We start from the raw sequence: 27,577 nt of genomic DNA, 5'->3' as shown, positions 1-27,577 counted from the left end.
TATCAGGGAAAGAAAGAAAATTTCCCTAATTAAAATCATGTTTCAAGAGTATAATAAAAATTGTCCTGTTAAAAAAACCAAAACAACAACCAAACAAACCCCAAAACAAACCCTAAAGTATTTGTTCTGCTAATTTGTTTCCAAGAGCACACCTGCAGGATATTTTGCATGTCTTCCTTTATTCTTCTACACTTGCTTCTATGAGATATAATCTTCTTGATTCGTCAGAAGACTAAGATTTTGCAAATTAATACAGAGAAGATGAAATGCAGGCAAAAAGAACTAGCAGAAAAAAGACTGCAAGTTAGGCCCCCAAGACAAAACTAGAAGCAATCGTCCATCAATTTCAAAGAAATTGTTCTTTAATCTACATTAGTGAACATATATAAACAATATTTTGTCTACAACCTATCTGGTCTAGAAGGATTTTATGTGTTTTTGTTTGGTGTTTTTTAAACACATTTAAAACATTGTGGGAATAACCTGGTACTTTAGAAATATTTTCCTTTTAGACCACTATCGGTTATTTTTGCTGCTTAGGTGTACACGTTCTTGTATCTGAAAAAGCTTAAAATCTGATGTGAAGAGACATTGGTATTAAAGTTTTGAGATAATTTAGTGTAAAACTGATGCAACATTCAAGTTATATAAAGTAACATTTAAGTATTTTAAACACATTACAGTAGTGATTCATGTTGGGCTTGTAGAGGCAAAACGCAGGGATGGGGACTGAAGCTGCAGAGAAGATACAACAAGAAAAACCACAACACATTATGGTTGTGCTCAGTGGAAACAATCATTTTCTTTGCAGATCTCATGCAAAAGCTTCAGAGGACATCAGTGTCTTTTGACATGCACTGTTGAACCCCTGACCTATACAGACAGGAAATTTACGTGCAAACTAGATTCTACTGATTGTTAAGATTCTACTTGTAGCTCTATTACTGAGAATTCATTATACTGAAATTAAAAGATCTACACAAATTCTGTAACTTTATTACCACCCAACTCTTTCAGTCATGTGTCCTCTCGGAACGTATTCCCTGTCAGCACTCTTAACATTCTCATAGCTTGAGGAGGGTTCAGTTTTTTTCACCTCAGCATTCAGGGACAGAGTGACAGCTAAAGCAAATGTTTCAGCAAGCAGAATCCCAGAACTGTAGTAGTTTTTTAGCATTTCTTCTTATCTTAATCCAAGCAGAAATAGGTCCCTGCTGTTAACAGTTGTACATACAGGTGAAAAATTTGTATGGATTAGCTACAGCATGATCCAAGACCTCAAGTGCCTAACTTTGACATATGAAAAATAAAGTCAAGTTGCAGTTATACAAGGATGTACTTGATTTACTTTCCTAACTTTAAAAACAGAACTTCTGTGTGATTACTTCACCCTGTTCATCCTGGGTTTTCACTACAGTGGCTTATAAGTCTGAACTTTGCCTTAGCACCTCACTCTGCAAGGCACGAAGAAGTCTGAAAAGTACAGACTGGCAGATTGTAAAGTCTGTCCCTGAAACAGATTATCCTCTTATTGGAGTTACAGGTTTGCAAGAGATTCAGATGTGCGGCATAATAATTAAATGAAAGATTAGAAAAGTTAAAGTGTACCTCCAAGGCTTGAAGAACCTAAGCCACTTGATTGCAAGCCCGTGCCAATACCTGAGCCGAATGGCGTTCCAAAACTAACTCCCAGAGATGGCTGTGGCCCTGGTATAAAAAAAATGAGAACAGACTTGCCTTACTCTTTCATAGTAAAGAGGTCCTTTATTTATTTATTCAAGTATTTGATAATGTGAACATCATAGCTTTCAACAAATCCCATCAAGATCCCAAACTTTATCCCATCAAAATTCCTCACTTTGCTGCCTGCCTCTGCATCCGCCTGGTTAAAAATCTAAGACAACACTGATTGTAATAAGGTGAAACTAGTCAGAGCTAATGACATGACAATAACATCATTTGGCATTTTTAAAAGTTAACCAGTCTCACCTTATACTTTAAAACATTAATCAAAATCCTGAGAGAACTCATAGGTAACAATATTTTGCCACCTGTATTAATGGAATCAGAATAAGGGAAAAATCTTCAAATTAAAAACATAAGAACTGACCCTAGTGTAATTAAAACTATCCTACCAAAAGTTATTTTTTAGATAAATATGAATCTTCATAACTACTCAAGTATTTCATCAAATTTAAACAGAACACTAAGATAAAAAACAAGACAATGACTTTATTTTATTAAATTTATTGTTCATTTTTTAAGCAAGTCAATTACACAGTAACATGACAATTCAATTCTTTTCCACACAAGTGATAACTGAGTTCTGTTAAGCTCTGCTACATAACACCATTCAATAAGGTAAACTAGTCAAACCACCTGTTTAAATAAACATTTACAAAAGGCACAGTTCTGTGTACCTTAATGAACTAGATACATTCAAAATTTCAGAGTCAGAGTTTGTCCCATAATTTAAAAAAGATGACAGTACTTTCCCTGCATATTCACATTAAGATGCAGGACTGTCAAAAAAACCATTCTCAGTCTGCCAAGATGAAATTTACAGCCTCAGTTTGTTTTAACCTCGGGGAATAAAGAATCAACTTGCTCACCCATTACTAACACATTTTTAAATAATTAATTCTGATAAATAATTAATATATTTTGACAGTTTTCACAGTACAATCTTAGATTCCTGTCTTTTTCAAACAGTTTTCAGTGCACTAGTTAAATAGTTTAACCATTGAAGATAAAATACAGCGCCAAACTCTTAATCCAGACATTCACACCTTCCCTCAAGATAGCCTTCTCCATCTATAAACATACTTACACGTACTGTATCTGTGAAAGTGATGATTTATTCAAAATTACTACAAAGCTCAGATTATTTCAGTTTTTTTCCTAAACCATCACCACATTTGCCCTTCATTCAAAATGTCATCCTTTGCTCTGCGCAGTTTCCTGTTACTAATATTTATATAGAGTTTTAAAATGTAAGTATTTCAAGCTTTTAAAACTATTTCAGTATTGAGGATTTCAATGGGAAATCATTTTGAATCAAGGGAAAGGCACTGTATATTGAAAAGCAACATTTTTGCTAGGAACACGAACTTCTTATGTGATCCAAGCTGAATGACATCTGAACACTCAAAGTACTCAAAGTAGTGTTAAACTAAATTTTAAGGGCATCTAAAGATGTTAGCTGTCAGTCTCTGCTTAGCAGGGAATAGTTGGGAAACCCAAGCTATCTTTTTCAACTTAGAAAAAAAAGTATATCAGATGTTGTAATTACAAATTTTCACATAAATCTCAAGCTAAACTTGTTTACATCCAGTTTAAACACTGATACATGTACCTAGCAGCTCTTTAAAAATAATAAAAAAATGTTATCAGTAAGAAGAAACAAAAAATCCTACACGAGTCAGTCAACTCATAAACTAAAAGAACCCAAACCCACATATCCAGTTCCTTCTCAAGTGCCCAAGTTTCTATTTCAGTAGGAGGCACCATTAGTGGAAGACCTTAAAACACTACTGTCCTCCAGGCCAAGCTTTTTAGACCCAGTAAAAAACATTATTCTAAAACTCCTCTGATTTACATAAACCAGGATCTTACGCCTTAGGCTAACAAGCTTTTCAATGAGCCAATAAAAAACATTATTCTAAAACTCCTCTGATTTACATAAAACAAGATCTTATGCCTTAGGCTAACAAGCTTTTCACTGAGCAACAGCGTATGATATTCGTTCATTTTGTACCATAATGTTCTAAAGGCATCATGACCACTTACAGTTTTTGTAAGTAAACATAATTTTCAATAGCAAAAAAAATGTAGAAATAAAAAGGTTCTTCGATGCCACAAGTACTAGAAAAAAAAAAATGGCACTTCTGGCTATTACAGTTACAAGACAATTTCATTTTAACAAGTATTTTAACATTTTAAAACTTGATATATTTGCCCTGCAGAGCACTTCAGTTTAATGAATAGGACTCACTAAAAAGAGCCCAGATAGGTCAGCCAGATTTCCTAAAGTGACACTACAATTGTTTTTTTAAAATTATAGCTAGTCCTAACACTGAACAAATTCTGCGTCACAAGGTAGATCGGATTCTGACAAAGTAATAGACTCATTTTAACCACAGTTAATATCTAATTACACAATAAAAGTTTTAGTGCTATGAAGATTTCATTATCCTTTCCCATTAGCACTTCAATCTCGTATGGAGTCAAGTCAAAACATAAAGTGTGCCAATAGTTGGACTACCTGCTCTTCACCAGTTAAGGGGAGAGTAACTAAGCTGTTGGGGGGGTACTTTATCAATGTTTGGAGGCAGAAAGGTGAGCTTTAAGAAAAGCATATCTTTAAGACAGCGTAGTCTCACCAGAAAAACAGCAGTTTCAGCCTCACACATTTGCAGCTCTTGGTTCACTAGGCTTTAATTTCATCTAAAAATCTTTTGCTTTAGTCCCATAAACAATAATAGGTAGACTAGCCACCATCATTTTAATTTCCATGCTGCTCTGGACTGCTCAGGGAAGGTGCAGGTGACGCAGTGGTTAAAAGTAGCTGCGCAAAAGCACAACCACTGCGACCAATAAAGCTGCGCTCAGAGCAAAAGTGCTATGCTAGGGAGAAAGGTCGTGTGCCAAGAAGATTTAAGCGTAATTTTCCTAACTCTAGCTTCGAAAAACCGCACAAAGAACTGTGCTTCAGTGTGCACACCACAGTCCTGGTGTCCTGATTATCCATCCCAGGAGACCAGTGGAGCACATCTTTGCTCCCTTTCCATATGGCCAGGATCCACTGGCTTTATTTATTTCAACCGAAGCCAGACACGCCTTGGCATACAGAGAGAACATGAACAGGGTGTGTATCTACACCCAGGAACTGGGGAAACACTCCCTGATCCCGCAGTTTAGATGCAGCTACTAAACCTTAGACTTTTGAACACAAATTTAAAATAAATTAATATTTATCTTTTTTCAGAGAAAGAACAGTTACTAACTCTAAACTAATCTTATGAAACAGACTTAATGATGTAAACATCAAATATTTGGGTTTTTTTTTTGAAAGACACTAACCATCCCTCAATACTAGTGTACCGTTTATTAGTTTTTAGTCAAAAACTTTAAAGCCCAGATGAATTTTCTTGTTTTATTCTTATCTTCAAGAACAGCAACAGCAGGTCAGGTACTATACAGACACTCCTCCCACCCCCTTTACATACACCCCATTTCACTCTTCCCTCTCGTAACCTCCTCCTATTCCTCATCTATCCCACTCTTCAGGATCTACATCTTCCAAAGAAACGTGTGATTTTAACTTATAGAAGATAGTTTATCAAATTCATAACATAAATGGCCATCTGAAAACTCAAGCAAAGAAAAGGAAATTGAGGAGGTAGTCTTTAAATATTTAAAAGACTCCTAGACAACTGAAAGAATATATTCTTCTCAGCCTTAATCTGAAGCTAAGAAATTTCATATATGTTGCTGGGGAAAAGTCAAGCACTGAAATCAGTAATTTAAGAAAGCTGTGAAATTTTCCTTTCTAACAAGCTTTGAAGATTTTAAGACATCTCTGAAATAGTTCAGGCCTGACTAATCCTGCTTTTGAGCTAGAGGAACAGAAAAGATAACTTCAAGTTTCACCTAACCCTACTTTCTAAGGGTTTTCAGTACTCTTGAAATGCCATTCAAAATACCAATTTACCTCTGTTTCTCCAGGTCCTCAAGTGAGTCTCATGGATGGTAACAGTATTCCAAGTGAATAAGTAGTAAACAAATCGTTGACCACTTTCGTTGGCATGTTTGACATAAGTTAGGCGCTTTGTTCTATATCTGTCGCTCTTTTTGTTGGCACATTTTTGACTTTTGAAATACTCTTGCCAAAACAGCCAACTGAAAAAACAGAACATCCCTCCCCAGCCCAACCTACATACACTCCCATTTACTCCTTTCACTACCAAAGATATCAGGGTATCTTAAGGTATAAATTCACCTTCTCTCAGGCATGTTGGTACAGCCTTTTTTCCCCCCTCCTACTCCTAAGAGAATAATCACAAAGTTGTGCCTTAAGTGGCATCAAATTACTCAAGTTACTAGCAGTTCTCTTGCATCTGTACTAGGAAGAGGAAATGCAAATCCCTCACCCGTGAAAATGCAGGTATAACTCTAAATGTGACATTCCAAGCATATGACTTTCATAGACACCTAATCCTGCAATGACTGTGGAGAGTATTTAAAAAAAAACCCATGAGACAAGGAGAAAGATGGAGAGAGAACTACTTTGGTAACATTAGGCTGTGAAAGCCACACCCCACATTTTTTTTAACGTGGATAGAAGCGTGACATTATCTCATGTTTTCTGTTTAAAGCCAGACTCTTTTGCAGATATCACTTCAACAAAATTTCTGTGGATTAACTCAGCAGCAACAGATGACTGTGGTCTATGATGGAAATATTTATTGGAGACTTCATTTTTTGTTGTGTTCAAAATATTTTGGCGTGTTTGTCTTTTACAGCCATTTCCTTGCTGTTTATAAGGGCCAGAGGCTGTGTTTTCCTTTTATGGAAAAGGCAAGGGCAGTCTAATAATTTGCCATACTTAGGGTGGTTGCTGCATAGGTCTCTTAAACCATTCAAAATATGACTGCTGTTGTAAGCCAAGAGAAGAAAAAGGTAAAATAGGGCTTTCATTAGACCCAAGATAAATAGAATTTTAGAAAACAAATGGTAGAATCAAGTTACCTATGCTTTCCATAATTTGCTGATGTAGACATGTATCCATGTTCAAGTAAATTTAAACTGAAATTACGTTACTTCTGTTAAATGATTAAATATTAATTTGTTTCTCTACATTCAGGAATCCCTGTCTGAGAACTGTTGGTTGGCATAACAACATCAACTAAGGTGCCTTTAAGTCATTTCCTTTGCCATTGCATCAGATCGTCATTAGCAATGGTCTTGCTTTTCCTCTGTTCTGGTTTTCCCTCGCACACATGCACACACAGAACCACTGATGCACTTTGCTTTCTCTAAAACTTACTCACAACAGCAGAATGGCCACCAAAACTGCTCCAACATCACCCTGACAAAGGAGTTGGCTATAAAATAATCAGCCAGGCATCCATCTTCCTATCCTACAGATGTTCGCTCCACTATCCTTCCTGTTTTACAGCATTTTGCATTTTAGAGTTCCAAAGTGCTATGTAAAAATGCATTATTAATTTTACATAAGAAAAAAGATAATATGCATTTAGGTATTCTCTCCTCATTAACTCAAAGTAATGTACTACAACCATACAATTCTGGAAAGAGGCTATACTATGTGTATTCAGAGATGGTACTTAAGAGTGAAGACTCACATTCCAAGGGGTTAGAACAATACAGTAAATATCACTAATACAAGTAAATTCACAAGATTAAGTATCTGTTGTATGATTATTGCTAAATCTACCCTGCATTTTTCTATTGGCTATGTATCAGTTACTTTGCTCATGACAATGTTTAGGTTTTTAGTCTAACACAAAGGAAGACTTCATAGAAAACTTTACACAAATTTACTACTGTCGCAACACTAATAATCTATAACTTGAATGCACTCAGACCTGTCGCAGGCTGCTGCTGCTGAGTAAGTGTTGCAGCCATCGCAACGGCTGCTGCATTTGGTATGTTGCTGAAAGGGGTCGGTCCAGTGGTAACACGTGGCGCGCTCTGCCACTTCTTAGCTTCTGTTCGTCTTGCCTCAAACACATCCATGGCATCTCCCAGAAAGGTTTTCCTGTAGCCAAGGTATTGGTCTTTGAGCATCTGAAGGGGGTGGGGGGAAGCCATTTTAGTTCAGTGTATTTGACATAAAAGCTTAATTTATTAAGGAAAGAGACACTGAGTTATAAATTACATTCGTTTTAAAACTAACATACTGAATGGTATCAAAGTCTTTCAAAGCTGGTGTAGATCAGCACAATTCAATTTGTATCACTGTATTAGTTGACCTAAGAGGCAAAAATACAGCCAGATTGCAAAAAAAACAAAAAAAAACAAAAAAAAACACCAACCCCACACTTCAATCCCACCCTTTCTGCATAGGGTCTCTTTTTGCTCCCCTATCACCTTCACCTGTGTTGCTATTCTTCCTTCCTTTCTTGCATTTATTAGCACAAAGCTAAAGAAGCTACTAGAATTTTAGAATACACTTGTTTCTGATGCATTTCATCACCAGGGCAATGTAGTGCAAATGCAATAGATCATTCAGCTTCAGACTAACGAACAGTGCATCTGTTGCATTTTTTTGCCCTGCCCCCTTCCCTCTCAAAACTCCATCATCTGGGGCAAAAAGCAGCTTGGCCTGTTCATCATTTCTAACAGATTTATTAAAACCAAAGAAACCAGTAGATGCAACTGAATTTTATGGAAGGCACACTATGTCCTGTGATCCTGGCTAAGGCTATGCCTGTTTCCAAAAAGAGCAGTTTACAATCCAAAAGTTTCGACTTTTGAATTCGAACAGTTGTGATTTTAAGACTAACAGCAAAAGCAGGAAACACACAGGAAGAACGACCTCATTATCACATCAGGAGTGCTGGTTTTGGAGGTATTCGTCTAACTGATGAGACTTAATACAGTGTCATACTGACTGCCATAGAAGTAGAAATGTTGTAGAGCAGTTTTTAAGGTGAATCAGTGCAGAATGATTTAATGACATTCTCCACCTGAACTGTGCCCAAGCACATTTCACCGACCTCAGATACAGAACATATCTACATGTTCATATATGATATGAATATAGTTAGCAAGTAGCCCTGTGCAAAGATGTTTCAGGTCATATTTTTCTGCAACTTAGACCTCGGAATCAAATCATGTGAGCAAAACAGAAAGCCTATTTCAGACAAAGGAATGAACCGTGGTCACAGCTCTACCTTCCCAAACCATACCACATCCACCAAAAAAGGCAGAGACAGCACTATTAAAACTGCTCTCCTCTCCTAGCGTCTTCCAGCTGATAAACTAAAGCAGATGGGCAGAATGACAGATCCACTTAAGCAACACATTATTATTTTTTCTGAATTTTGAAACTTTGTGTCTTCCAAAACATTAGCCCCTGTGTCCACCCACTAGATTAAATCTCAAAAAAATACACAAAAGAAAGAAAAATCCTTATATCAACCCCTTATTTTCAGGCAACAGAATACTTAAGCCGAAGTCAAGTCAGTCATGCTGATAAGGTACTGAGATAATACTGCTTATATTTGCATACTAATCCAAGCTCTTCATATTGCAGAACAACAAAAAATGTAGTATCACAAAGACCACTGCATGAGTTGACGCTACACTCAGATGTCAGAAGCAAGGAGCCCAGAACACATTTGGGATCCTTTTTGTGTAATTCTACTATGGAGGAGATGATAGATTTAATTCTCGTAGCAAATCAGAGTTAACTAAGAGTAGTACAACTATCTGATGGCAGGCAGCTGTAAAGCACTGAATATCCACGCTGACTGAAGTAATGCAATGCAAGAATTCTAGTACGTACAAGATGCTCAACTTTCCTGAGCTTTTTTTTCAGGAAAAATGTTTCCAATGTTTAGAGAACTTACAATACTGCGCAAAAGAAGATTTGAGAAGGAAACAAAGAGATTTACCAGAGCTATTCCCATAAAGGAAGTCACTCAGCAGAAACAATCCCCAATATGTGTAATCTTCCCCAAGTCTGGTCTTTTTTTTTTGTAACTAAGACAGATTATGATGATCAAGAAATGTACTGATTGTGAAGCACTGACATTTTGTCAGTATATCCAGAACTGTAAATGGGAATTTCAAGCATGACGGAAAAAAATCCAGCCCCAACTAGGACCTTTGATACATTTTGCACAGTAGTCTTGTTTTCCTATACACATGATTTTCTATGAAAGGCAAAAAATTAAGCAGGCCAGAACACAATTTTCACCAAAATTCTTTGGTATGTTGAAAAATCTTACACATGAACACCTGCTTTTCTCTGTTACCTATTTGAGTAAGAGCAGATTTACATCATCTTTGATTGAGATCAAGAGGCCATTGGACAAAAAGCAAATCGTACAAGCTTGAGCTCCCAAGACAGACATTTCAAAAATTAATCAACAATTAAAAAGAAAAGGAATTAAACAAAAAACAGTGGTAAGCTGCCATTATCACTAGAAGTAAATAATTCAAATTAGACTGCAGCTGAACATAAGTTAATCAAAGCAAATTCTCTAGGACAGTTTGAAAAAAAAAAAAAAAGTTTATTTAACAAAAAGAAAGTACCTGAAGATCTATTTTCAGAAAGCGACTGTTCGTAGTTCTTTCACTTAAATACACAGGAACACATCAAAATAACATACCTTCACATTTTCATGTATTGATTGAAGTTGTGCAGCTAAAGCTACAAATGTTTGATAGATTTTCTGCATAGCCATAGACAAATCTGTAAAAGGCATATAAAATATCGCTGTGTCAACCTTGCTAACAGGAGAAAAGATGTAGTGTTCATATCACAGCAGGAAATCCACCCAAAACCCATACAGCACAAAGCACTAAAGCAATTGCATGAGAATAAGTTAATGACTACAAGAAACATGGAATTTGAGAGCAATGAGGTGACACAAATAACCCAAGGACTACTTTTTGGAAGTGCTTCACACTTTATTTTGAAAAATACTTTTTTCATCAGATTTATTTTTATATACATGGTAATTCATTTCCTGCGATTCTATCATTTAGCAAAGCTAAAAAAAAAATTATTTTATCCAACTATTTAATTACACAGGAACATTTCACCTCCTTGCTTTTTATATAAAAAAGAGTAAAATCAGATTTTCTTGCATTTGTATATATTTTCTACTCTTTCTGACTTAAAGCACAGTTAAGTGTTCAGTTGATTTTGCTGAAGAGCACAGTAGAATGGAAGCTTTACTTACATGTTAAAGACAAGATTAACAAGAATCACAGTAACTCTTATCCTAGCTTCACCCACAAGGATATCATAAACACAGAGAAACACACTGGGGAGCTTCTTGCCTACATGAAGTCTTAGATTTAGGATACCCTAAATTCCCACAGGGATATTAAAAGTGTTTCCAGCGCACCAACCCAACTAATGCAACACTGCAGGATGAAAGGGAAAAATCTCAAAAGTTTTATGGCAAAATGAAGCATTGGCTGACAAAAGAGGCTTTTCTGAAAGAAGCGCTGAAACAACGCGTCAAAATGCAGGACAGAAAAGTGCTGAAGCGGTCTTGTCAAGAGATCAGCTTCTGCATTTCTTCTGAAGGATGTATATAACCTACTATTTAATAGTAGCTATCACATCCTTGAAGATGCCTAGGTCTAGCAGTGATTCCCAAATTAAAACAGCCTGCCTCTCCACACGGGAGTTTCTCCATTACGATTTGTATTTCCTTCTGAAAGAAAAAGCTAGGGAATAAATCCCATGCCTACTTACAGGGATGGTTTGTGGAGGCAGAGGTATCTAGAAAGATTGGCCACAAGGTTTCAGAGCTTTGAGGCAATTTGTTGATACCGAATACCAGACATTTCAAAGTTTTCACAACATTCTAGGTCATGGTTTCCTGCATTGTAAGGCAAGTTCTTCCTGTATAGGCTACATATGCAATACAGTGTTGACTAGATCACTAGATCATCTGATGACAATCTAAGAGTGGTGGCACAACAGATTGAGCGCCGTCCAAACAAGCAAGGAACCTTTAGATTACAGCATAAAATGCTGAATAAGACTGAGAAAAATCTAGGAAGGCATCCCTGTCAACACTCCAGCCAGGCAAGAAGATCACATGGTAAGACAGAGGACCCTCAAGATTCAGCAGATCTCCCATTCAGGAAGCTACGTCTCAGTTTAGACCTGTAAGAGATGTCTAGAGACTAAGCACCATCCTGCAACAGCAAGATCATAGAATCACAGAATGCGTTTGGTTGGAAGGGACCTCTGGAGGTCATCTAGTCCAAGCCCTCCGCCATGAGCAGAGACATCTTTAACTAGATCAGGCTGCTCAGAGCCCCATCAAGCCTGACCCTGAATGTCTTCAGGGATAGGCCTCTACTACCTCCCTGGTCAACCTCCCTCGTAGTAAACTTCACCACCCTCACAGTAAGCTCCCTTACAACCAGTCTAAATCTACCCTATTTTAGTTTAAAACCATTACCCTTTGCCCTGCTGGAACAGGTCTTGCTAAAAAGATTATCCCCATCTTTCTCATAGGTACACTTTAAGTACTAAAAGGCTGAAACAAGGCCTCTCCAGAGCCTTCTCTTCTCCAGTATCTTCTCTTCAAGTATCACTTGGGACAAGAAGTCGTGCACTTGAAATCACTGCTTACTGCAGGATCTGTACCTAAGATGGCCCAAAAGATAAAAATGTTTATGATTACAGGAATAGTAACCAACCAGAAGATTACTGACCAGAGGTCAATATCCTCTGACCAGAGAGATTCTCTGAAGACTGAACGATGTGGTATCAAACAAGGCTAAATCTTCTGACTGAGCTGAAGGTGATACTAACAGGCTCTGAACTAATGAAAAGATCCCATTTCGACCTAAAGCTGGCAGAGCATATCTGTGTATTTGTCCCACCAGAGCAAGACAGAAGGTACCAAACATCAGTCTTTTAACAGCTACATGCTGAAGGGAGACAGATATAGTGTATGGCAAAACAAATCAAGCTTACAAATTGCACCTCAGGAATTGGATCCATCTTCAAAAGCTCAAGAACCTTTATGAATTTAACCTTCAATTCCAAATCTGTACATTGAACAAGTGCAGAATCTAACTGAACACTTATTTCTGTACGTTAAATAAAAAAAAGCCAACAACAACAAATGAAGATATTAATTACTAACTTTTTCCTTGTAAGATTTCTTTATTTTTATATATGGAACATTAAAGATCAAACATTTACCTTGTGGAGTTATGTGTGAATTATTTGCTTGAGTAGCAAGATGATTTTCCAGTTCTTCTATCTGTTGCCTGTATTGCTGCAGCTGTACTTCAAACTGCTCAACCAAGATTCTGAAGTAGCTAGACAAGTAAAGCAATGAAATTGTATGATTAAACTTCACTAGTTTGCCACATTTTTTAAATACCATATATATTAGCCATCTATTTTTATTTAATTATCTGCAACAGTTATGTTCTATACCATTCCTGACATCCCTCTACCAGTGGGAAGAGAAGCATTAAAAAACCATACTATGAAGTTCACAGAATCATGAAATGGTTTGGAGTGGAAAGGACCTTTGCAGGTCATCTAAGTACAACCCCTCCTGCAGTAAGCAGGGACACCTTCAACTACATCAGCACCTCCTCCAACCCAACCTTTAATGTTTCCAGGGATGGGGCATCTACATCTCTCGGCAACTTATTCCAGTATTTCACCATCCTCATTGTACATAAACAAGTAAAATTCTTCCTTATATCTAGTCTGAATTTAGCCTCTTTCAATTGAAAGCCTTTATCCCTTGTCGTATCACTACTGGCCCTACTAAAAAATCTGTCCCCATCTTTCTTATAAGCCCCTTTTAATATTGAAAGGCTGCATTCAGGTCTCCCCAGAGTCTTCTCCAAGTTATCATTATTCATAACAAATAGTCAATAATATAACTCACTCCGCTGGGGCTGTATTTTCATGCTGGAGACCAGGAGGAGTTTTCTGTGTTCGTAATGCTATTTCTGCATTCTTTAGCTCCTAAACAAATAGGGAAGATTCATAAAAGATAAAGTTCTGCATGACATGTCCAAAAAGAAAAATAGCTATAACTCTACTGTTCATTCACATAAAATATTTTTTTCATATATTTAAGTTAACATCATGACAGAATCTGATCAGAAATTCTTCAAAAAATTCTTTTCTGCAAGAAAGTTGAGAATGGCAAATACCAACAGAAGTCTGGGGAAGGAACAAATAATAGCACATACTGAATGCACACCAAGAAAATACTGCACTAAACTGGCAGAGATAAAAATCTAATTTCTACTGTACTTCAGAAATCCTGTTACAATTACTGAGGACTAAGGGAGGAAAAAAAAAGGTAAAAGTCAAGTGCAAAGAGATAACACACCTAGTAAAAGGAATAGAACAAAAAGGATTATTATTTTGCTTATTTTCTTTTTTAAAAAAAGTTAATTACTTCCAAAAAAAAAAAGCTTCCCTTCCTATAGAAATGATCTTTATATGCATGGTAATCACAGCACACACTTCTGTTTAATACTCTATAATAACGATGCATTAGGAATTTTTTAGTGCCTGGTGATGCGATTATTCTCAACTATATCATTTACATGAATAAGAGAATATTAGTAACAAGGTTTTGTTTCCACATAAAACAGCTGCGAAGGCACAACTATAGCGTATTTCCTTTTGGTATCACAGAACACAGAAAACACATCAACGTTTTTAGCTTAGAATAAAATACACATATTAACATAGCAAGCAGGCTCGACATGCCAGATGAAATAAAAAGTGGTATGGATCTTAGCTTGAAAAGCATGTGCATCAAAACTTGAGCTCAAACTGGTTACACAGCCAAGATGCAGACTGGCGGGCAGAGTTGCGACTCAAGTTCCCTAAATGAATATTAGTGACAGTTAAAATACTGTGAATGGATGAAATGCTATGGAATGGGTTTTGTGTTTGCCCATTTGTTGTTGGTTTTTTGGGGGGGTTGCTGGGTTTTTTTGAGTCATCAGAAGAAAACATACTTGCATTTCTACTGCTCTGGAGTCCAGCATGTTATTAAAAATATGTCTTCACCGGCAGCTGAACACTTAAGACTGAACTAAAGTGGGCACACGTTCCTTTCTGTTGCCTTTGCTATGTAGCAGTGCTTTCCTGAATAGAAGTAATTTTAGTGCTGTTGTACCCATCTGAAAGTACTGACATCAGAGATTTCAGTCTCCCCCAGTAATTTCAGATAGATCAGAAGGTATTAAAATTTTCACTTTGTTTACAACTGGTTTAGACACGTTAACTTAGCTGATAAAGGAGGGTAGTTACCCTACAGGAAATAACCAACGTACAAACTCTACACAACAAAATTCACATTCAATTATACCTGTGCAGTTTCCACTTTCAGCTTGTCAATATTAAGAGTGTTTCTCTGCAATCCACTGGCAACTACAGAGAGAAGTTGTTTCAAGGCTTTAATGTCTTCTTGTACTTTAAGCATTGCTTTGGAGGACATTCTACTAATTTCTTCCTGAACTTGTTTTTGTTCTTTCACAAATTTCCTGGGTAAGAGAAAAAGAAGGGGGTGGAGAGGGAAGAAACATAATATACTGAACCTGAAGCACCCAAGTGTTTACCTCTTGGTCACATTATTTAAATAGCTATTAAATTATTTTTTTCCAAAATCAAGTATTAAACAGTAAAATTATTGTATAACATAGTATTACTTTAACTCCTAGCATACTAATACTGCAGAAAAACCATCACCCGCCCAAACTTCAGCAGCAAGTGCTTAAACATGTTATGCTGAACCCTGACAAACTAAGATATCTATTTGATACGTATTGTACAGCAGCTACGTAAAAGTGATTACTACTTTGAACTCAGAAATTCAGTGATGGACAGCCTCTTTCACTAGTCTATAACCTGCCTCTTTCCTGCCCGAGGCAAGGCTCTTTTGCAGCTCTCTCTTATTTCCATACAAGATCCACAATGCACATGGAATACAGCCATAACGTTCAATACTTGCTATGCATGTGCAACAGGCTCAATACTCCCAGGTAGAGATGGGTCAGATTCTAGGAGTACATTTGTTGGGAATGCCTATTTGCATTCAACCAGGGAAAAGTGAGGATTAAAAGAAACAAACCACCACACACAAAAAAAAAAAATGCCACCCTAAGCCTTCCACTACTAGATGGTTACTCTGTTTCTAAGGCTACCTCCGAAAGGCCTTGGGCCAGCAAGTCCTCCTGCATGCAGCCTGCAGCAGAGTATTTTTGTAACAGAGCACTGACAGCATACAGTATTTTAGCTAATTAACTGTCATAAACCCCACTACTTACTGTAGATTTTCTACATCTTGACAGATTACTGGAGGTAGATTTTCATCCTTCAGTGCTTTGCTATCTCTACAAGAGACAACGAATGTTTAGATAGCATTTTAACGTTGCCACACATTTTTGTATGGCTACTAAGCATAATGAAAATGTTAAAGAGACTGATTACAGTTTTGCACTGATTACATGTACACTACTGCAACTAGGAATATTTGGATTAATTCACAGAGATACTATGCCAGGGTCCAAGCCCCTGGTGTAAGCATTATACACATTAGCAGAAACCATTTTTCAGATCACATAACCAGTCTGTAACAGACGCCAGAAGTCATATGTATTGCAATTTTCCCATCAAATCAAGTATTTAAAATGAACCACCATTATGAAATTTGCCATATTGCAAGCTGGTTACGCCTTTTTCAGGATCAAAGTAGTAGAAAACTCAACAAATTTAGTTTAGCTGTTTTCTAAGAAGATATGAAACGCAAAGAAAGTCTGACACTTACTCTGGTCTTGTCCCTGTTTTGTCACCTAGAAAAAAAATAAATCCGTAGGTCAGATATAAAGCTTCGAAGAACAAAGAAAACAACCTTAATGAGATTTTAGGAAAGAATTAATGACTATAATCTGCTTGTTTTCACAAATAAAAGGAACAGACTAAGCTAGTCATAAAAGAAAGAAGGTTCTAATTTACTCTCCCTTCACAGATAAGTGTCTTTTTGAGAACAACAGTTCAATAGTTGAGGTGTGCATTTCTTGACACACAAAATGTTCTAGATTACTCGGTGCCACTATACAAGTCACCACAAATGCATAAACAACTACAGTTCCATAAGAAATCTGTTTCTACTTACGCAATCACAACTCACTTAGGCCTGCACTCACAAAACATTCAAGTGTTTAAATTCAGCAATAGCATCCTCCTCTTCACATATCAGGGTAACAAAGGTTTGTCCATTGAACTTCCCCAAGAATTCTGCTGTTGCATTAAGGCCCATAGTAAATGAGGTTTTATAGAACTGAGGATGTTACTGCTTACCTACCACCTACACACTCCAAACTACGCATTTGTGGATCAAGATGCCAAATGCCTCCAAGAACAGAGCTGAAAACAGCCTCATGCATAAAACAGAAACAAGAGTAGAACAGAAATAGTCATGAACTAGAATTAGTCATGGCCAGGGGCACTAATCACATCCCATACCACAGCAGTCCGCTAGAAAGAACACTCACTCAGAAAACCCAAGAAAAAAACCCATCCTCAGCTGGATGCAGTTTTCATCCCAACCTCCCTCTCAACACCACCAATGCAGAGAGTAGCTATGCAGCTCATGCTAGTGCCACAAATATTTTAAGCTGCACTAGCCAATGCTCCTGCGAGGAGAAGCTATTACTTTTAAAAGCAACATCTACTTAAATTGTCTGCAGACTTTGTCACCCAGTGTATCAGAGAGCCTGGAGTGTTACAACCATGCCCTATGACCTTCGCCAAGAGGAAAAAAAAAAATCTACACAAAACTAAGATAAAAAAAAAGGGGATTAAACCCCAGAATTCAGGACTCCCTTCTCTGCTGATAACCTAAAAAACAGGCAAAAACGTAAGTACACTTTGCTTTTGCTCTCCAGTGACTTTTTTCTGTACATAAGAACAATACTTAAAAAGTAAAAGATACAGATCTCAAACAAGATTTTGCTATTTTCTGGGCAAGTGCTCCAGTGTTGTTTTTTTTTTTCTTACATTCTTTTTAATAATGCATGTGGAAAGTATGTATAAGAACATCATCTTTTCCTGCAGCAGTACTGGAAAGAAATACTGGACAGTCAGCCTTCAGAAGGAAAAGATTTTATAACCAATTGGAGAAGAGAGAACACAGGTGCTAGCCCCTATCTGTCCCAGGATTCCTAGGATGTTTTTGTTTGGTAGCCACATCTCCACTGTCTTTTTCTTCAGGAAGGAAGAGAAATAAAACCCTCAAAACCATAGAACAACTGCCCTCAAACCTTAACACAGTTCCTCATACAGCAGGACAAACAATTGTACTGACAGAATCAAGTAGCAGCACACAGGTAGGGTTCTTTAATAGGGCTGCTCAAGCCAGCACTATCCATTATGGGAAATACTTCTAAGTTAAAACTTAAATTAAAAACAAAAAGGAGAAAACTCAAAAAAGCCTCCTTTGGCATTTCCCATTGCTTAGCTAAGGGATCTCTGCTTATCATCCTGACAGCAATAGCCCAACTCACCCAAGCTTGACTACCGAACATATGAGGAACTCAGGTACTCATGCAAGTTTACATCCTAAAGCTGTGCTAAACTATGTTGAGATATGTCAGACTAAATTAGATTTTGAGACTGTTATTCTCTGGTCCTCATTAAGATATTTATATTATGGAACTGTTGTGATATCCTATTATAATAATAATGGGAAACCCCAAGAACCTAGGAATCTGAGCTTTTTCATCACTCTCAGCTTCAGTAATAAATTCCAAAATGAATCAACATCATGCAGAGCACTACAGTTTGGATGGTCAACACATTATCTCTTCTACAAGTATGAAGAACTATTTCTCCACAACTTATGTTACTCCATAAAGATGGTTTCATAGACTTTCTGTATTTGCTTCCTTTTAGCTATTGGAATACTTAGTTTAAAATCTGAATACTGAATGGAATCACAAGATTGAATTAACAGTATTGATTCCCCAGGAAAAAAAAAATAAAATTAGAATCTGCTTTATTTAAGCTTACTCTGGAAGTATAAAAGAAAGACAAATTAGTAATGCCCATATGTCAATGCTCAATATTCCCTTAAATACTTTAAAGCTACCACTCAGGTAAAGATTTTATAACTGGTTTTAACAACCTGATAGGAAGTACCAGATAGAACTACACACACCAAAAACATAGCTTTGAAGAATAAGAGCTAAGAATTGAACATTTTTATTGTGCAAGACACTTTTATTGTTTTCTTCTTTTGAAAAAAGAAACCAAGCTTAAGATCTGTTACAGTTGGGGAAAGCTGGTTTCAAATGAGTACGTTTGGTATTGACAATGCTTTCTTTACTTGCAGCTCTGCTCCCCCCTCTAGTGGCTATCTGACATATGGCTGCTCCTTTCAGAAAGACTGCCCACCGCCCTACAAGTGTTCACTCCTGAAACGCTAAAGGGTTTAGATCCTGGTTCTGAAGTATGAAGTGGCTTATACATTTTTAAATAAAAGTTACATTACATTGCCTTTGCAAGCAAAATCTTGCTCTTCTATACAAGCACAGTATCTACAAATGACATTAACTAAAACACCTGAAGTCATTAGCTTTAATTTCACACTCCTAACACAACAAAACGTTTTCGCTGCAGTACGCTGATAGTTTTCTCAATGAAACAAAGAATATTTTTAAGACAAACTTACTCTTTTTGTCCGAAGAACTACTAAAATCAATGCCACCAAGACCTTCATTGGCAGTAGTTGAAGGAGCCGCAGTTGCCCCCAGAGTCAAACCCAAAGGATTCTGCCCAAGTCCTACAAGAAACCCAAACGAAAATTCTGCACTTAAAATGTTGGTAATCCAAACTTATTTTAAAGTAAAAGCACACACAATTTTGCTTGCAGTTTCAATATTCACTTACACTTTTAAAAAAATATGTAAAATAATCAGAGAAGAAAACAGATTGCATGAAGTTTCATACAACTGTATGCAAGTGTTTTACATAATTTCTTCCCATTATTAGGTAGTCAATCAGAGAGCTAACTCAGCTTCAGCATCTTAAGCATCCTTCTGTTTCATGCAGAGTTTAAGAGCAGCGTTACCGAGACTACAACAGTGCAACAAAGCCTTCCTCCAGAGCTGTAAGACAGGAAGACATTAAGTGACAATACTAATAGTTAAAATATGTTATTCAGACCAAAAGCCACCAAAAACAAGCTTTCACCTTTTCTACAATTAAAGATTCATTGCCTCCCATTGCCCTCTGCCATTTACAATCAACTTTGAGTCAATTATGACAAAGATTTCCCTTCATTTTCATTTTAAAAAGTACAAGCGAATTTAATGAAAAAGCCAATGATTTCAGATTTTGTTTTTATTGTCCATTGATAGCAATATTGCTCTTAACTGTAACACTTAAAAATTACACTTTAACAGTGTTAAGATTTTGCATAAACTAAATCTTACATTATGAATTTCTACAATCACACATCAAATTTCAATGTTTTGACAAACAAGGAAAAAAGCTAAAGAAAAAAGCTAAAATAAAACTTTCACCTGTTGCTGCTGTGCTTGTATTCTGGAAGAGTGAACCTCCTAAACCTGCTAAGGCTCCTCCTAAGGAAAGGCCTGTGGAGGCAGTTGTAGTAGGAGCAGTTGTGCCACCCAAATTCAACGTAAAGCCAGTAGTTCCTGCAGAGAAACCAAACCAGCTTCATGCAGACACTGCATGCAGATATATCCAAAGACAATCTGAAATAACTGAAAGGTCTCAACAGCACCATTATCGTAATTTTGTGCAAATTCTCCAAAAAAAGCCAGAGACTTTTGAATCATAGAATGGCTCGTGTTGGAAGGGACATTAAAGATCACCCAGGTCCCCCTCCCCGCAGAATAGGTTGCTCAAAGCCCCACCCAGCCTGGTCTTGAACACTTCCAGGGATGAGGCATCCACAACTTCTCCAGGCAACCTGTTCCAGAGTTTCACCACCCTCGTAGTAAAGAACTTCTTACTAAGATGTAATCTAAATCTGCCCTGCTCTAGTTTGAAACCACTGCCCCTCATACTGCTGCTACACTCCCTTGTAAGCAGTCCCTCCCCAGCTTTCCTGTAGCCCCCTTCAGGTACTGGAAGGCTGCTGTAAGGCCTCCCTGGAGCCTTCTCTTCTCCAGGCTGAAGAGTTTCAACTCCCTCAGCCTGTCCTCATAAGGGAGGTACTCCAGCCATGTCCCTCTTGTGTTGAGGGCTCCAGAACTGGACACAGTACTTCAGGTAGGGTCTCAAAAGAGCAGTGTAGAGGGGCAGAATCACCTCCCTTGACTTGCTGGCCATGCTTCTTTTGACGCAGCCCAGGACACGGTTGGCTTCTTGAGCTGCCAGCACACATTGCTGGTTCATGTTAAATGCTTAATCTACCAGCATACTCATGTCCTTTTGTTTTACAAAATCACAGCCCTGTTTGGTCCATACTTACCTGCAACTACAAAAAATTTTTTAGCATCCCCCAGAACACTAGAGAACCTAGAATCTGGCACAAGGTTTATTTTACAGCATAATGGATCTAACAATTGCTATTGACTTTTTGTATTAAAATGATGAAATGTTAATATTTTCTTTTGAGATGATACAAGAACATTTCCTTGGTAGTTTGAGCCTTCTTCTGGAATTAAGCACCCCAGCTTTTGGTAGGATAGGGAAGAACTGAGTAGACCATAGACATAAAGGGACAGAGCACAAGAGGGCACAGAGCTCAAATGCACACTCCTAAGATTAAGGAAAATGAACTCTAGTCTTAATTATTATCATGAATGATAACTAAACTATGATGACAGGTGTGTCCCAATGTCAGAACTACACTGGAAAGACCTTGTTTTCAGAACTCATTAACTGTTTCAAGCAATCTACAAAAGCTAGACATTTTCCAAACTTTTCAGCTGTACAAGCAGGAAGCTTTCAGCTCTCAGTGGGGTTAACAATAACAAAAATAATGATTTTACATGACAAATCAGCTCTTGCTACACTTCTAACGACTCAAATTATATGCTGCCTATGTCATATTATACTGTCCATAAATCTATCTGTGTTAAGGTACCCAAATGTAGAACTAATGAGGTGCAATGAACCTTCTTACTAAAACACCACAAAACCACGAGTAGTAAAAAAATACAGAGCGTAGAACTGTTTTGTCATGAAGTTTTACTGTTAAAAACCCAAACAAACACCTCACCAAAATCCTAAGCATTTTCCTACCTGCTGCAGGAGTTGATGTAAGAGCAGATGATAATGATAGGCCACTTGCTGAGGTAGAAGTAACAGGTAAAGCAAACGGTGTGGCTGAACCTGCAGGTTTGTTGAAACCTAAACTAAAGCCTGTGGTAGCTGCTGATGTAGTAGCAGGAGTACCTAAAAGAAACACAGAAACAGTTATTCTTGGAATATTCTGCTTCAGAATTAACTATTCCCATTTAACCACCAAGAGCACCACATAAGTGGTAAAACATCCCCATAGTGCCTTCAGCTAAATTTCAAAGGTTTACATTAATTGCACAAACATTTTTGCTCCAGAAGCCCTCCTAATGGGCTTTAATCAGATGTAATAGATGAACCAAATATTCATTAATGGACCTATTAACAAATACTACCCAAAATACAGACTAAAATGAATGCATATATCCTTTCGGTTTGTAAATAACGAAAAGTATTTTGAGATGTTATTCCCTCAAACTTTGCTCCTGAACAGTTTTAAAGTAGAGCAAATACAACTACTTCTTCCTGTTTTCATGTTAAACATTTTGCACTCTAGAATCTTTATTTCTAAGCAAAGGAGGAGTGTGCATATATGTACACAAACCACAGCAGCATGTATAAATGTCCCAGTTTGAGCTAAAAAACCCAGTTGTTCGGTGATTCTTATTTTCTAGATCAGTCTCTTCTAAAAGGCTGCACTTTCTGAAGTTAGTAGCATGTTTTTGCAGACAGTGTGTGCTACCAGCAGTGATAACACCTGATGTTCACAGTTACTGCCTGGGACTGGGATGCAGAAAGGCTCTTGCTGATACTTATTCCTGTAGTGACCAAGGCCACTGCTGGCTCTTGTGTGCCACGCTGTGGGTGCCGGGTAGTAAAGGGGGGTCACAAGGAAGTAAAAGGTTGCACCTCTGGGGGGTAATAGACAGGACAGGTGACCAACGAGAGTATTCCATTCCATATACGTCATATTCAGTATAAATTGAGTTATGATCAAAGTTTAGGTTCTCTCTTTCTTCAATGGCTGGTGTCCAGAGAGGACTCCGTCTGATCTCCTGCTTTTGATCCGGATTCTGAGTTCCCAAATCTGGCTCTCATGTCCTGCTCCCCACTGCCACTGAGCCCGGGGCTTCCTCAGTGGGGACTGCTATTGGGGGGGTGATGTGGGGATTAAGGTTCACTATTGGACTTGTATATAGTTGTATATAGTTATTTTTATCACTTCACTATTATTTCTATTGTTGTTTCGTTAAAGCTGGTTTAGATTTCTTTTCTAATCCCTAAGTCTCTCTGTCTCATTCCCTTTTCCTTCCTGTTTAGCGAGGAGGAGGGGGTCAGAGAGTGTCTGATCATGTTTTACTGACTTGCCCAGCCCTAACCCACGACAGTAAGAAACATGCCTTGGAATTTCACTAATTGCTGTGTGTCTGTTCGGGATGACAATTTTATTCAGCTATTGAAAAGAATGTTCATCCGCATAGTAACACCAACTGCCACACATGATTATGCATCACACAGCCTGTTGTGGGCTACCTGCTGCTCCTCCCTTCTTCTGCCCATTTCACTTACTTCTTTATCCAACACTACTTTTTTCTTTTTATTCACAGTATGGCTTCCTAAGTTACTAAGTTCTGGGACTGCAGTCTGTCCTGTAGCACCACCCCCAGAATGACACTCAAGCTCAGTTTCTCCTCAGACCTCAGTTACTGGTGTTTAAAAAGAAAAAAAACAGCACCACACCACAACTACAAACATACTCCTGGATTTCTAATGACAGCTGAAGAACAGTCACTAAAGACGCGTTAGAGAAGTGAAAGTGCAATACCCCAAGGTCAGTTCCCAGTTCAACCCTCTTTCCTCTAAAATGGCTAATTACCAAAGAGCTCAGCTTACACAAAGTTCATTAGAGCAAGAAATTCTGTACAAAAAAATTCTTTGATAAAGTGTTCCACCTCCACCCTGTTGAAGAACGAAACTCCTTAGGGAAACATAAACATGAAGTTAATTTTTCACTTCGACCACCGCCACTGTTGTACAGGAACAGAGTAATCCTTTAACAACAAGTAGCAGTGCCCAGAACTGCTGAGCTCTACTCTGGGTTGCAGCCTTAACCACCTGGGCTGCAAAGCAGACTGCAATTACTAATAGGGAAAAGCTGACACATGGCCAGTAGCCTTACAGGTTACAAGAAAGATCTGTGGGGGTTTTTTGCCTGTATAACATTAAAATCCAAATCAGGTTCTTACCTAGTGTGAGTCCTGTAGCAATAGTTGTCGCTGTTCCTGTTTTAAGAATGAGAACAGAGTAAAAACAGTAATTGAAGACCACAGACCAGTTATGATAGTAAAAAACATGAAACAAAACACAAATAATGCCACATTATGAGACAACGTGTAGACTATTATACACATTTTTCTGTTGTATGTTGAAAATAAAACATTAACAGAGAAAACAGTATTTGTAAGCATCAGTAGCAGAAATCAAAGCATAACTGATTTCAAAGAATTTAATTTTTCTTTATAAGAATCTGGTAACAGTGAAGCTAGTGTCAACACAGCAGTACAGTAAATTGCCTGAAATTTCAAACAAATGAAGGTAAACAAAAATACGGAAACTAGCAATTCTATCAGCTGTCAGTACATAACAGCATGTAGAATAGCACATTTATGGTATATTCCAGAGGATCGGAGAGTCCAAAGTCCTTGTAAAAATCCTGTGTTTTGGTTTAGGGTTTCTGTCCCACTGGTAATTTAAAGAGAATATTTTAAACAAAGTGCTATGCCATTTCATATTCTAAAAAGCAAAACCAAACCAACAAACAAAAACCCACAAGCATCTGATTAGAAGATCTACACAACTGTCAAGAGCTAAGAGAAAATTACTCGAACATAGCAAAACGGAGTAATACCAGCTTTCAGTCTACTGTTGAATTTATTTCTAGTAGACTGGTTATCAGAACTTCCCCTACCTACAACTGCACAAGACAAAAGGACCATTTTGTCTAGAAATACTGGAGCCAAAAGTACTAAATTATGTCTGCATGATGGAAAAAAAATAAAAATATCTCCAGTCAGAAAAGTTTTGCTCTTTTGCACTCTAATACTTCCATAATAATCTGTATGTTCATAGGCTGAATTACAGACCTAAGAAAACATTAACAAATTTTTCATGCAAACCCTCAAACAACAAAACCTGAAGCGTTTACTACTACAGGATTACAGATAACACATTACAACTACTAACATAATTTTAAAATATTTTTCAAATCAAACTATATCTCAATCTTAAATTGTAATTTTGAGTATCCTGGATGAAGAGTTATGATTTTTAGACAACATCAGGATTCAAATTATGGAACAAATTACACACCGTTCCAGGCACAGTTTTCTGGTAGTTGCTTTTATGTTTCTGCAGCATTGCTGCTGTATAATTCTCAATGAATTACATTTTAAGCTGTTCAATGAAGCCTTTTTACAAGACTAGGTAAGTAACATTCTAATCTACAGAATTACTGTAAAAAAGTAAGCATGTTATGACCACCCAGTTTTTGGGTACATATCATTTATTTCTTTACTGTTGATTTAAATTTCTGCTGTACAAAAATTTTTTCTACCTGTACTGGTGCCTCCTAGTGTAAAGCCAGTGGTTGGTTTTGATCCAAAAAGTCCACTCCCAAAGCCCACTGAAGGAGCTGATGTAGTTGCTGTAGCAGTCGAGGAACCCAGAGTTCCAAAATTAAGTCCTCCTGTCGAGCTATAACAAAGTAAGACCATTAGCACTAATTATTTTTCAAAATAAGAAGTCCACACCTCTCCCTCACCTTCTTTCAATTTCTTTCCCACGCCATCATTCATTTTCCCAAAGCGCACACAATGCAGCTGCACAAGACAGAGTCCAAGCTCGCTGCCCCCAAACAGAAAGAGGAAATCTCTCTCTCTCTCATTCTACAGGTCTGTAACTGCCACTGCTTCCCTGACACCAACCACATCTTGCTAGACCAGTGGGAAATATGAACTTTCCTCCATTAAATCATCTCATTAGTTCTGCCTAATTTTTCTCCCTGAACTACTGAAATGCTAGGCATGACAAGAAACCTCGAAGAACCTTTTTCAACACAGCTTACAAGTCCAGTTAGATATTTCTGACCAGAAACCCCAACCACTGTTACTTCTAGTTTACATTTCAGTGGCAAGCAGTCACGCAACCATTCACATTAACAGCACAACTTTGCTCTATCTTAACCCCAAACACACTGACGCATGAATTCATTTTCTAACCAAAATGCCATCCTTCCCCACAGGCACAAGCCACAGAGGACCTATGCCTACCGCACTTCCTTTTCTGACTGTATACCTGGCAGAAAGTTACAGAAATAAACTTCCAGAGTTATTTTCAAGACAAAGTGGAAGAGAGAGGAAGGAGAATATGAGATCAGTCATCAATAAGGTTTTAATTGCATAACTACAGTTTAAAAGTCTCGTGGCAAATAGAGAACAGGCTTTACACTTAGCAGAGAACATACTAAGTAAAAGACACGGGGGACTATAATAATCATGATTATCTCTAACCAATGAAATTACAGGTACTAGCAACCAGATGAGTCTATGATTGTAAAAATTTTGTTCGTAAATTGACAGAAGATAATCTATTTCTAGTAACTTGCTTGTTCTCATTTGTGAGTCTTTCTAGAAACCAGGTAAGTTTTTTCTAACTTAAACAACATTTTGCATAAGTACAACAGCAGCACTGAAATTAAATGCAATTTAGACTTCAGGGTAACAGCTGTCAAGAAGTATTTTATATTTCAGGTGTTCAGTATTCTCTCATTGTTCCCTTACCTCCTCTCACTTTTTGTATGAAGGTAGCTACCAGGTATAACATTAAAATACAAAAGAAAAAAGCCTTAAAAAAGAAGGCTATAATCAGCTTTTCCATTAGTTTTCAAAATATCTACAAAACTGATTGTGGCATGCCCAGCAAAAGTTGGTTGTAAGTTCAAATCCTAGATGTGAGATACTCTTCAAGAAGTAATTCAGAAAGCAGAGTGGTCAAGAAGTTTAGGAGGACACAGACCCACCAATTATCCAAATCCACAGAGGCCAAAGCATTTCAGCTTTTTTTACTCCTTAAAAGTTTCAACACATGAAACTACAGCACCATGATCGAACTGCCTGTAAATGTACAACATGGTGTTTCTCTCACTGGTAATGAGTTTATGTTTCTCATTGTCTTCCAGTACATACAAAGATGATTCTCCTGTGTACGTTTTTCTTGTTTCAGCATTCCATTAGAAGACAGTTAAGGCACGAAATATGCAATTCAGCATTATAGGATAAAAACCCAAAAACCCAAATAAAATGAAATGGCATTTTGTTTGGGGTTTTTTTCAGATGGGAAGAAAGCAACACGTAGAAATAAAACAATGGCCACATCCTCACCAACAGCAGAAAGCATGTGCTTCTCCACAGATGAAAGGGAAGTCACTTAAGTCAGGTCTTAGCTCTAATTTTAGAACTAGAAAAAAGTGTTACACCTGGCTAAAGCATACTATAGAGAAGATTAACTAACTAAAAGAAAAAGCAACTT

General features: G+C 37.4%; 1 protein-coding gene across 1 annotated transcript in view; it reads right to left on the bottom strand.

Annotated features, from left to right (window-relative positions):
* NUPL1 (nucleoporin like 1) overlaps window positions 1–25,845 on the bottom strand; it is a 32,222-nt gene extending 6,377 nt beyond the window's left edge. Inside the window, 13 exon segments of the mRNA XM_009870324.1 lie at window positions 1,609–1,707; window positions 7,611–7,812; window positions 10,365–10,447; window positions 12,935–13,053; window positions 13,641–13,720; window positions 15,087–15,261; window positions 16,045–16,110; window positions 16,545–16,569; window positions 19,449–19,559; window positions 20,302–20,436; window positions 21,995–22,147; window positions 24,238–24,273; window positions 25,605–25,845. Coding sequence (XP_009868626.1) covers window positions 1,609–1,707; window positions 7,611–7,812; window positions 10,365–10,447; window positions 12,935–13,053; window positions 13,641–13,720; window positions 15,087–15,261; window positions 16,045–16,110; window positions 16,545–16,569; window positions 19,449–19,559; window positions 20,302–20,436; window positions 21,995–22,147; window positions 24,238–24,273; window positions 25,605–25,845 — 1,525 coding nt within the window.
* Window positions 25,846–27,577: the final 1,732 nt, after the last annotated feature.

This window comes from Apaloderma vittatum, unplaced genomic scaffold (genome assembly GCF_000703405.1).
Source record: "Apaloderma vittatum isolate BGI_N311 unplaced genomic scaffold, ASM70340v1 scaffold6675, whole genome shotgun sequence".
In the NCBI taxonomy this organism is placed as follows: domain Eukaryota; kingdom Metazoa; phylum Chordata; class Aves; order Trogoniformes; family Trogonidae; genus Apaloderma; species Apaloderma vittatum.
Note: the sequence above shows the minus strand (reverse complement) of the source record. Positions and strands in the feature narration are given on the sequence as shown.